At 32.1% G+C, this 12,315-nt stretch overlaps 1 protein-coding gene across 2 annotated transcripts; it reads left to right on the plus strand.

The window, feature by feature from the left end:
* The first annotated feature begins 5,091 nt into the window (after positions 1 to 5,091).
* On the plus strand, positions 5,092 to 8,718 carry LOC108470471 (probable galacturonosyltransferase-like 7). Of its 2 annotated transcripts, none has more exons than XM_017771791.2 (2): positions 5,092 to 6,731; positions 7,847 to 8,718. In XM_017771791.2, the coding sequence occupies exon 1, from the start codon at positions 5,605 to 5,607 to the stop codon at positions 6,706 to 6,708; it is 1,104 nt and encodes a 367-aa protein (XP_017627280.1). In that variant the 5' UTR covers positions 5,092 to 5,604; the 3' UTR covers positions 6,709 to 6,731; positions 7,847 to 8,718. The 2 variants fall into 2 exon arrangements, with proteins under 2 accessions (XP_017627280.1, XP_017627281.1); XM_017771792.2 differs by lacking the exon at positions 7,847 to 8,718 and adding an exon at positions 7,140 to 7,484.
* The last annotated feature ends 3,597 nt before the right edge of the window (positions 8,719 to 12,315 follow it).

Genomic DNA, 12,315 nt, shown 5'->3' on the forward strand with positions numbered 1-12,315 from the left:
GAATATTTTGGTGATAAAATTAAACATATATAATAATATTAAGAGATGTGTGAAAATACTATAATTAAAATAATTTTAAATTGATGCACGGGTTAATGGTTAAAAATATTTACCAATTCTTTGGTTAATCAGATTAATGCTTAAATATACTATACACTACATTATAATTTGTATTCAAAATATCGTGAAAATTACAAATTATAAGAATGCACAATTCATCAGTTTAAAAATAAAATATTTTTTATTTTTATATCATCACTTAAATCTTTGTATTCCATTGATTTAATAATTTTTTAATAATAATTGTAATCATGTTTGTATACAAATTTAATAATATTAAAACCCAAATAATTTGTAATTTATATATCACTTAAAATTCAATTATTTATTTTAGTTGATAAATTATTTGTAACTATTTTTGGCATAAAGATAAACATGGGTGAGTCGGGTTCGGATTTTAACATTTTTATTTAGATTAGATTTAAGTAAAATTTTAAGTTCATTTTTCGAATCGGGTCGAGCTCAAACTTAATAAATGAATCTAAAATTTTAATTAAACCAGGTCCGACCTATAAGCACCTTTAACCATATGGTCCTATCTAATAATTAAAAGATTAGAAACAACCTAATTTTTCAAATTGATTTGTAATTTATACAAAAATAAAAAGCGTCAGACATTAAAACATCCGCTTAAAGAAAAACAAATAAAAATCCACTAAAAAACAAATTAGGAAAAAATAAATATGATGGCTTGTCCAAAAGGTAAACCATGGCGGGAATTATTATTTTCGAATAAATGTATACATTATCAAATGGGCTACCCCAATTGGTTCAAAAAAAGAAAAAAGAAGAGGGAATTGTTACCCCAAAGATGGTAAAAATGTCGCATTAATACTGCACCCAATAATTAATTGAATCTGCAGGTACAATTCAACTATATCATAAAGCCAGCGAATCAAATCCATATGTCGGAAACCTGCATCTCCATTAATAATTATCTTTCTCTAGTGAAGTTTAAAATGTGGAGTCCAACCTTGAGAACGTAAAGACTCTTAAAAAGAGTGAAATTGTACGGACTGCCGATGAGCTTTCCGAGGAACACGCTTTACAAAGCATTGTAAAATCATGCTAAATTACGTTGGTTGGGCTGCCACCACAGTCACAGCTGTAGTGGGCAGCATATTACCCGCTACACCGTTGTACCCTCAACGCCGACGTATGGGTACACCTGGTTTTTCCTTGTCAACCCGCGTGGCCACAATCTATTGGTGGTAGTGGAACTGTGGCAGTGGGGCAGGCCTCTCTTGCGTTTTTTCTGACGGGAGAAGACAAAACTCACTAGATTTTACTATTAAAGCTTTCCTTTTTAACCACTTTGGCTTTCGTGTAATTTTGTTTTTAATTTATGTCTTACATGTTGAATAGTTAATGTTACGACGTTGTGAATAAAAATACAAGTGAATTACATCAACAGTCATTTAATCTTTTAATAGTTGATAAAATAATTACATTAATTTTATTTCAGTCACTCAATTTTAGAAATATAATAAAATAGTTATTTTTATTATTTTTCATCACAGATGTCACAGTAAAGTTAAATGATAGATTGCTTGGTGTTAAAAAATTCTCTAGCTAGCCAGTTACCACCAATTTAACAATCCTATTAGTATCAATTTAGGGTTTAAGAAGAAAAAAAGAAGAAAAAGAAAAATAAGAAGAAGGAGAAGAGAAAAAATGGAAATGCTTTCAATTTTCAAATCAATCACATGCTACATCTCTACAAGTGATTCCTCCAAACTTCAAAGGTAATGATCTAGGGCCAAAGCTTTAACCTATTTGCTTCATATTCTTTTGCAATTACTCAAGCATGGTTGTTGCAACTTCAAATTAGAATGCTGTTGCTTTAGGGGTCACAGTAACACAAGGGGAAGGCAATTTACCTAAGCTTCTCCTCATTTCTTATCATGGCAAATAATGTTCAAATCTTCAAATTTTGAAGAAATGACCCACTTTTTACAAGATTTTCATTTCTAGGTTTTTTTCCAAATTTATTCAACTCCCTTACTAGCTCAATCGATGAGTCATATTTTTTTCTTTTTCATTGATTCGGGTCTGAAAGAAATTTTATCTATCTTTATTTTTCGGTGTTTTAGTGAAGTTGAGATTTATTTATTTGGTGGTTGCATAACATCTTGGAAAGACATGGTGTTGCAATGGTGGACGGTTACAGAGGAAGAGAGCCAAGAAGACGAAAAAAGAATAAGAGCAAAGACATGGTGTTTCAATGGCAAAAAATCAAACCTCGCCAAATTAGGCAAATAAAACTTTTTTTTTTTTACAGTCTCTTTTTTTTTCTTATTCTTTTTCTTCTCTATTGTTAAAGGGGTTTTTTAGGGTTTTTTTTTCAATTTCTTATTAAATTGGGGGGTTTCCACTGTGGGCATTCAACGTGGCAAGTTAACTGGCCACATCAGTGGTCCCGTTAAGGCCACATCAATGGTCCCGTTAAGACACTAACGGAAACTGTTAATCAATGATTGTTTTATTATTATTTTTATAACGTTTGTGACTGCTTTGTTATTTTTCAAAAATTGAGTGATTGAAATGAAACCTATATGACTATTTTGTTAGCTACCCTAAAGTTGCTATCCTAAAGTTGAATGACTATTGGTGTAATTTACCCTAAAAATATTTGGGGATAAATTAAAAGATTAAGGATGGCAGGCGTAAAGTGCAAGTGTCGGGACAATAATTATGATTAGGGCTAGTTAACGGTGGGGAAGATTATATTACATGTCATATGTTATAGTTTGATATTGTGCTCTACAATGTTGTCATGACATCCCATTTGATAGAATAGATGGAACCTGAGCTTTGAGATGAGAAGTGCTCGAAGGCGGATCTTAAAGGACAAACAGCATGCAAAAGCAACGAGTGAGTAACATGGTGTTTAAGTCATGAGCGGAAGAGATCGAAGGAAATGGTGATCCCATGCAATGAGTTGGGGCAACAAGCTCATGTGTAAGGCAAGTGTGTTTGGAGAATGCTATGGGATGACATTGGAGTATCAGGGTTGAAATGTGTCCCTATTTCAAACATTTTAATGTCTTCTTGGACTATAACTAAAAAAGTTATTAAGCTATTTAATGGATAGTGATAGGTGTCATTGTGTCAACTTTCCACCTCTCAGTAACCTTAGTTAGTTGTAAGGACTTTCTCGATGTAAATCAGTAGTATAAGTGAGTATTTTTCCCCCTTTACACTCCAATCTTGATACACCTTGAACTATTACCATCTTTAACCACCCTTTTGAAGAGCCCTTAGCCTTGAACCAAACGAGGTGTATTGAATATCTCCACTATCATTTTTGTATTATTTGATTAACCATCAACATGTGTAAATGTGTGAATTTTTCTCTAAATTTATTTTAATTGGTTAGCTTTATTTTCGTTCAAATTAAATAGTTGATTTTTAATATTTGTAACTTTAAATATATTTTTTAAAACTTTTTAATGTAATAATGTATGCACGTATTAACTAATAAGGCTTTAAGCTTTATTTGACGAGTGATCAAATAGATTAAAATGAAGTTAGATTAGATTTACTTTTTAATGAAAAAGTTACATTAGAGACATAACAAAACCGAAAGTGGATATTTAAGAATAATGCGGTTGTTCGGTCGTTGAGCCGGGATTTGGAGGTCAGGGTGGTCCATACGTTTAGAGAGGTGAATAGAACTGCAGACGCAATGGCAGCAATGGCTTTCAATGGGAATGTTGGGTTTAGTTTTTTTGTTTTTTTCAATTCCACCTGATGAGATTTTAAATGTTCTGCATGATGACAGAGTTTAAATGTTGTTTGTTTCCTTCCATTACAAAAAAAACCCCTAAAATTTTGTATAATGAAATCATGGTCTAGCTGGATAGACTTGTAATAAGGCAACTAATATACCGTGAATGGTGTACTGTGTAAAACAAAGAAAGTCAATTTCAAGCCGAAAAAGAAAATTATAAAATAAAATAAATCAGAATGTGAATTGCACTTTCCCATCTCCCAATCAGAAATGAACAAGATAAAAAGAAAAAGGAATTTCCGTTTATAAATTATATATTTTATGAAATGACATTTATAGATCCATTTTCATCCAATTGTCTAGCCTGCTTTTTAGGCCAATTTCAATCTCCTACTAACTGATTCAATACCAAAATCAGAATTGCCTCTCAAAGGGAGGGGATAAAAAAACGTCGGAATTTAAACCAAGCCATGCCACGCTAACTATGTCATCTCTTCTTATATTTTATTATCTAATTTTAATATAATTATGTGGGTTACTTTTTAAATATATTAACTGATTAATAGTAAAAAGGAGTGAGTGACGTGTATAACTATCCAAGTGTACCAAATGTACGTGGAGGGTTCGGGATACAATCGTCATTCTTGTTCAAGACAAGGACAACTAGGCGCTTTCCTTCTTCCAACCATTTCCCGGTTTATATTATATCTTTTATCCATTTTTTTAATAATATAAAAAAAATTTAATTATCGAATTGAGTATGAATATGGTAATTGAAGATTTGAGATTACAACTATACATTTATTCTATCAAAACTAGGCATGACAATATCGTAAATTCAAATTGTTTTAAGATTTTTTTGAATTTTTTCAATTTTATAAGTTGTTTTTCTAAGTTAATTTATTTTTAATTAATTATTTTTGAAGTTAAAAATAAAAAATATATTTACTTTTAAAATTTTAACCATAATTCATCAATAAAAATATATTTAAAACAATGAAAGGTTAAGAGGCCAAATCACTTGAAAATGCAAGGCAAAAGAAAAAGAATCCTCATGTATATTTTTTCAATACTATCATATTTGATTTTAACAGAATGAATACATTATTGTCACTCGAAATCATTAATCGCTATCTTAATTTGAATTTCCACGCACATTATATAATATTAGAGTAATTAAAAAGAAATTATATTATTTCGATAATTACTTTTTGTTTGTAAAAACCCTTTATCTTTTCATAATATTTTTTTTGTTATGCTATTAATATTTTTTTCCTAAAAATTATTTTTTTAAGTTTGATCGTGGATATCTACGATAGAAGAAAACGCGAAGCTAAGGGAAATTAAAAGAATATATCTATTCATCTTGCCCTCCGTCTTTCTCTCTATTTCAAGTCTTTGCCTCTTATCTCTCTCTTGGGTTACCCCCATCAGCTTCTCTAATTGAGAAAAGAGGGGACTAAAAAGTGAAGGGAGTGAGAGGGTTGGGACGGTGGCACACGGTAGCGCCGGGCCCTCTTATTCTACGTTCTGGTTATCTTTTCGGCGATTCTTTTCTATATATCTTTCCCAACAAAGGTCGCTTCGTTCCTACGGCAATTTCCAATTTGACACAGAACCCAAAGAAAAAAAAAAAAAGGGCGATTCTGAGCTTTGCTTCTTTCTTCATATTTATTCATTCTACTCTTTTGAACTCTGGCGGACCGAAAAGGAACCTTATCGTTCTTTCGATCATCCCTCTCTATAATCTTACAATATTGGTTTGATTTCAAATCTAAAAAAATAAGTGGAGAGGGATTTACAGAGTTAAGATGCTTTGGATAATACAATTCTCTGGCTTCTTTTCAGCTGCAATGGTGATGATTGTTCTCTCTCCTTCACTCCAGTCGTTTCCTCCAGCTGAAGCCATTAGATCCTCTCACCTCGACAGTTACATCCGGTTACCGTCGTTTCAGGTGTCCACATCACCAGACTCACAGGACGATAGATTCTCTTTCCGAAAGGCTTTCGAATTTCGCAATGCCGATGAATGTGGCTTCGCCGACCACCAAACCACTGGCGTTTGTGATCCTACTTTGGTGCATGTGGCTATAACACTAGATGTTCAGTACCTCCGTGGGTTAATCGCTGCCGTTCACTCCATTCTCCAGCATTCATTGTGTCCAGAGAACGTTTTCTTCCATTTCCTTGTCTCAGAGACCGATATGGAAACCCTCGTTCGATCAACCTTCCCCCAATTGAAATTCAAGGTTTATTATTTCGATCCTGAGATTGTACGAAACTTGATATCGTCTTCAGTTAGGCAAGCGCTTGAACAGCCGTTAAATTATGCTAGAAATTACCTAGCGGATCTGCTAGAGCCATGCGTACGAAGAGTGATTTATTTGGATTCTGATCTGGTTTTTGTTGACGATATCTCTAAGCTATGGAATACCAACTTGCGCTCACGAACAATTGGAGCACCGGAGTATTGTCATGCCAACTTCACAAAATATTTTACTAACAGTTTCTGGTCGGACGATCGATTTTCAGGAACTTTCAGAGGAAGGAAACCATGTTATTTTAACACGGGGGTGATGGTGATAGATCTGGTGAGATGGAGACGGGCCGGGTTCACTAGACGGATCGAAAGGTGGATGGAGATCCAGAAAAGCAACCGAATCTACGAGCTTGGTTCCTTGCCGCCGTTCTTGCTAGTTTTTGCGGGCCGCGTGGCGCCCATTGAGCATAGATGGAACCAACACGGGCTGGGTGGGGACAATGTGCGGGGAAGTTGTCGAGACTTGCATCCGGGTCCGATTAGCCTCTTGCATTGGTCCGGCAGCGGCAAGCCATGGCTTAGGCTGGATTCAAAAAGGCCATGTCCGCTTGATGCTCTATGGGCGCCATATGACTTGTACAGACACCCACATTGAAGTCCCAGTTGGCATAGTCCTCGGTAAAAATCCCTACCCAGACTGTTGTTTCATTTTCTCCAGTTCGTCATTTCATCTACATTATTCTTGCGTCTTGTTTTCTATGATGAATTGATGATTGATGATGACTACTACATTTTTTTTGTCTTTTCTATTGTATTTTATTGACTAATTTGTCAATCCATTTCTATTCTATTTGGCCCGCTTTTTGTTTTCGTCTTTTTTTTTTTAAAGGAAAAAAAAGAGAGGATAGATATTGAATGGGATCAGAGAAGTAAGCCATTTTGGCAAAATGTGGTTAGTGTTTTAAGGTTTAGCTAGTGGCATTGCTCTATGTGTATCAGTATAAGCACACCACCTCACCTCACCTCACCTCACCTCACCTCACTTCAGTGGACAAGGAAATGTGATTTCTTTTTTCTTGTATCCAGTTGGTTGGTTCATTTTCAGTGGTGGCCGAAAGGGACCTAATTGAAATGGGAGTGGAGAACTAATTATAGGCATTGGAAGGATGTTTTGGTCAAGCCTCTTGCTTAGTTGATGGAGTTTTGTAAAATTTTTATTCGGGTTGCTTTTTGCTTTTATGTGGTAGCGGCGGAAGGCTTGTGAGCTACCAACCTGATAACACTGTTCTTTTGCGCACCCACAAATTCTCCCTTTGGGGTCTGATTCTTGTGCTTATTTTCTTGGTAAATTTTGTTGTTTTTATTATCTCATTATCCAAAAAATAAATTATTTTATTATAATGATTAATAATGAGCGGTTGTTTAAAAGAAGCTAAGATGTCGAGCTAAATCCCATCATAATATGGCGGCATCGGTGGGACCCAGATGTCATTGTAGCGTAGGAAATGTCCAAAGTAGGAATGGGAAAAATCGATTTCTTTGGCCCTGCCCACACGTGGCCTATTGGATTCTATTTTTTGTTCAACACAGCACAGGTAGCCAGTCAGTTTGGATCTTTGTAGCGCCCTATAATATTGATCCTTTCATGTTCATCGTTAATATTATAGCTTAATTGGCTATGTGGCATCATGCGAGCGGCCTTGTCTTTGAGAATATCTATTATCTATAATGCAAAAGAAAATTCTTCTATAATTTGATTAATTAATTAAAGTTTGACGTGGTTATGGTAACAGCTGCTGCTGGACCTACATGGTTGCTGGTGGTGAAATCATGAAAGTCATCAGATACTAATAGCTTTTGACCTCAATTGTTCTAATCATATGCTAATCCCGTTAGTTTTAATCATTTGGCGAGGTTCGATGATTCTAAGGAGAGGTTGCCACGGCCGCCGTCCTGAACCTAAATTAGGTCTATATAATATGGCTTTTACATAATTTGGGTATTGTTGCAGGCTTTAGCTGCAAGTAGACTAGCTAAGTGGGACAGATTACCACATGGATGATTGAATTTCTTTGCCACTCCAAACTACATTATAAACATGTTCTTGTGTGGGGATGCATACATACGCCTAGCATTATATTTAATCAAGTGAGCAGGAATTTCAGCTTTTGTTTCACTTTGTGTCAATGTACCAGAAAATATCCCTTGTAGCCTGCTTTTGTCATGAAATGGAGAGAAAAATACCTAATTCGAAATTGGAACTCATTTAGTTTATAGAAGGTTATGGATTTAACATTTATTTGCAACTTTGTTTGAGCCATGTGGATTCAGCCAAGCCGTGGGAGCTTTTGAGTTCAATGGAGCCATTGAAAAGTATTGACGCAATGCCAGGAAACAGAAGATAGGACAGTGGGTAGAAATAGAATAGATTCTTGTGGGCAAGCATGCAACAAAAAGAAAGGTTTTAGTAGGATAAATGAGAATAAAGTGCCAATGGAGCTTTATCATTAAACAATGGTGTGGGGCATCAGAACAATTCTTTGGAGGGACTCAAAAGGCTGTCAGGGGTGGGAGTAAGAATGGATTTCGTGTCCTATGTTAATTGAATGTATACAGATTTTGGATTTGAAAGCAGGTTTTGAATAAATGTGAGAAAGATCATTCATACTGCTGCATTCTTCAAGTGATTTTTTAAACCTAATCAAGCTATGTGCTCATAAGAAGCATGAAACTCCAAACATAGCAATATAAAGCAAACATTAAATGTGAAAATTCAAGTCATAAGAAACCTGACCTTGAGGCACTCTTATCCTGTATCTTGAATCATTGATTTTAAAACAAGGTGCTATTACTGTAAACCTAGAATCTCATATGGTAGATACATTGAGACGATCTTGTCCTGTACCTTGAGAATGTACCCTTTGCAAAGAGTATCACCTCTTTCAACCATAAAGCACGTCCCTTTACTGATAGCCAAAAAACAGCAAGGTAATGACCCTCCTAACATGAACATGATGAGGTCTGGTTCGAACCAGAGCATTCATGGCTCCAGCCTTCTTGCTTTTGATCAAGGCGTTACCTTTTCTAGCTAACGAGACATACGCAGCCTTGTATGAAGTTGTTTTGGGGCAATCAAGTTTTGTCATTCAGATTATGCACTCCTAAAATTGTTCTGCATTCCATCATAACATAAAGGATTCAAGTAAAAAAGGAGCCAAAAGGCAAACAAGTTATTCATTAACTATATACAGAGTTTAAATTGGATAATTAATTAAATAAACATGTTTAAATTGTAAGGAGTTTAAATAAACATGTTGTTCTTTCCTCCCGACATTTATTAATAATAATTGAAGTATGTATCTGATTTACTAATAACAATTTCAAGCGTCTGTTTTGTTTTGATTAAAAACAACCAAATAATTAAATAAAAAAGGAACAATATGTATATGTCGTGTTGTCGATGATTATTTGCCTCTCTTCTCCATGCAAATGTCTCACTGGGCTACTAATTGAACATTATTTTATGCAGGCCATGCAAAATTAACTTCAAATTTTATTTCATACACGTGGTTCAACAGAACCTTGCCAACCATCTCCATCATAATTAGTTTAATTATTAATTTATTCTGGAAAAGCATAGAAAAAGAAGAGACTTGTTCATAGAAGACGACATGAATGACCAAACAAATTCAAGAAAAATGATAAGAATCGGAACATATTTAATTTAATTGGTCATATAGTATATATATAAATTAACTGAAACGACCTTTTTTTTTTTTTTTGTTTAGTACAGATCTTATTATTTTTAATATTAGCAATAGAGCATAGAAATACATATGAATGACTAAGGGTACCCTTTTGGGGGTTTTCATTTTAATATGGGCTTTTGAGGAAACAGATGGCCCGTATTTCAAGAGGACGAGTCACCAAACGAGCCGGAAGCTTCAAATCATGGGCCCCTCTGTTCCATTTTTTTTTTAAGTTACTGTTTAAATTAGTTCGAATTAACGTCTTTTGTATGCTTTCCATTGGACTATTATTACATATAAGTATTATATTATCTTACGAGTATTACGTGGCAGTGAATTTTTAAACGATGCATCTTCTATAATTTTGTGCTGTGGGGTATCAAAATAATAATTTTATGCTGTGGTTAAATGAAGTATTACAAAATACAAATTATAATAAAATAAGGGTAAACAACATTAATAGTCCCCAATTCTTGTTAAGTTTATTTTTAGTTAGTCAATTATGAAAATTACAAAATACTCACTTAATTATTTGATTTTTTCTTTTTGGTCATTAACTATTAAATGAGAAATAGAAAGTTGACGTAGTAGCTTTTAGAATTAGCATAATAATAACTTTAACCCTCAACATTTATACATTGTGTCAATTTACTATTAATTCTAAAATTAAACCCTCAATATTTACACATAGTGTAATTTGATCCTTTAATAGTTTTGCTTTTCTTTGTGAATCTTGTCAATATTGCCCATGCATTAGATTTAATGAAAAATAAACAAGAAGAAGCAAAACGACTTAAAATTTGAAAAATAGTCAATTTAATTGCTTCAAAATAAAAAAGTATCCGCTTCGTTAATTCAATTCGATTGCAAGTCTAATAGTTTAAAAATAATAATTTTTGAGTTTTGGTTTGCTTCATCAATAGTTGTCAACTAATAGCAAAATTGGATTAATTATCATTGAGAGATATCAAATTCTTAGTTATTTGAAGTATAAGGAAAATAATGTAGTTGAGAATTTTTAATTTAATAATAAACAATTTTTAAATATATACTTTTGCTTTTATTTCTAATTTAATGTGTATTAAATCATATTTCAAATAAAAATTAGGATAAAATTAGGTAACATATGAACATTGAGGTTAAATATTTAAAAATTAAGACTAAATTGACATAATGTGTAAAAATCGAAAGCTAAATTTATTATTATACCAAATTTAAAAGATAGTAACTGAAAAAGAAAAAAATTAAAATTAAATAACCATTTTATATAAAAAAAACTTAATGATGCAACTGTAATTTCTTTCTTATTTTTTAATCAGGTAAATTAGTTGATTAAATTATTATTGAGTTTACGAATTGATTATTCAATTTTAAAAAGTTATAAAATGGTGATTAAACTATTTGAAAATTTTCATTCAAGTTATTGGACTATTAGAACTGTTGTTGAATAGCTTCCTCTGCATAAATCTATACCAATTGAAAATTCTTTTTTCTTCTCTTTTACAATTCAGTTTTTTCATAAAATAATTTTAAATGTCACGAACTTGTGAACTATAATCTAAATAGCTTTCTTTAAATAATTCAATTACTTAAATGAAATCTTTCAAATAATCAATGAATATTTTATAACTTTTAAAATTAAATGACCAAAATATAAACTTACTAATAATTTAATGATTTTTATGTAAAACTATAAATTTCAAAAACTATAAACATAAAACAAAAAAAGCTTTAAAAAACAATAAAACTTGGTCATACAAGTTAGATTAAAAAAAGAGAGTATACTATTAAAATAGTCACTTTTATTTGTCTCAAGCTACATTTTAGTCACTTATGTTTGAAATGTTACATTTTAACCACTTACATTATCGCACTGTAACATTTTAGGCACTAAGCCTTTAATTGTCTTAATGGTGTAACATTAAGTTGGCATGACACATTAAATTATTATTTTAAATAAAAATTTTTAGGTTAAATTCTACAATTGGTCCCTATATTTTTTTCATTTTGAGCAATTTAAAATTTTTTTTATTTTATGTTCTTTTAACTTTCCTTTTTTTTAATTCTTTTTGCTTCTCCTTCTGTTTTCCTCCCTTATTCATTTCTTTTAACGTAATTTTTTATGTTTTTATTTGTTAAAGCTAGTCTATAAGCTTACCTCACTCGAAAAAAATAAATTGTTTAAAAAAATAAAAGTATAGGGACTAGTTTTAACAAATAAAAAATATAAAAAAACTACACTAAAAGAAATAAAGGGTGGAAAACAGAGGGAGAAGCAGAAGAGATTGAAAAATAAAGAAAAGAAAAAAGTTAAAAGAACATAAAAGAAAAAAATTAAATTGCTCAAAACGAAAATGTATAGGAATCGATTGTTAAATTAATTTTAAAATTTTTGTTCGAAATGATAATTTAATATACCATGTCAGCTTACTGTTACATTGTTAACAAAAATTAACAGTTTAGTGACTAAAATATTATAACATAATAAAATAAATAACTAAAACATAATATTT

Source organism: Gossypium arboreum, chromosome 11, assembly GCF_025698485.1.
Source record: "Gossypium arboreum isolate Shixiya-1 chromosome 11, ASM2569848v2, whole genome shotgun sequence".
In the NCBI taxonomy this organism is placed as follows: Eukaryota; Viridiplantae; Streptophyta; class Magnoliopsida; order Malvales; family Malvaceae; genus Gossypium; species Gossypium arboreum.

What these genes read in the sequence shown, in the direction of transcription:
- LOC108470471 (XM_017771791.2), top strand. Translation starts at nt 5,605, where the DNA reads ATGCTTTGGATAATACAATTCTCTGGCTTCTTTTCAGCTGCAATGGTG.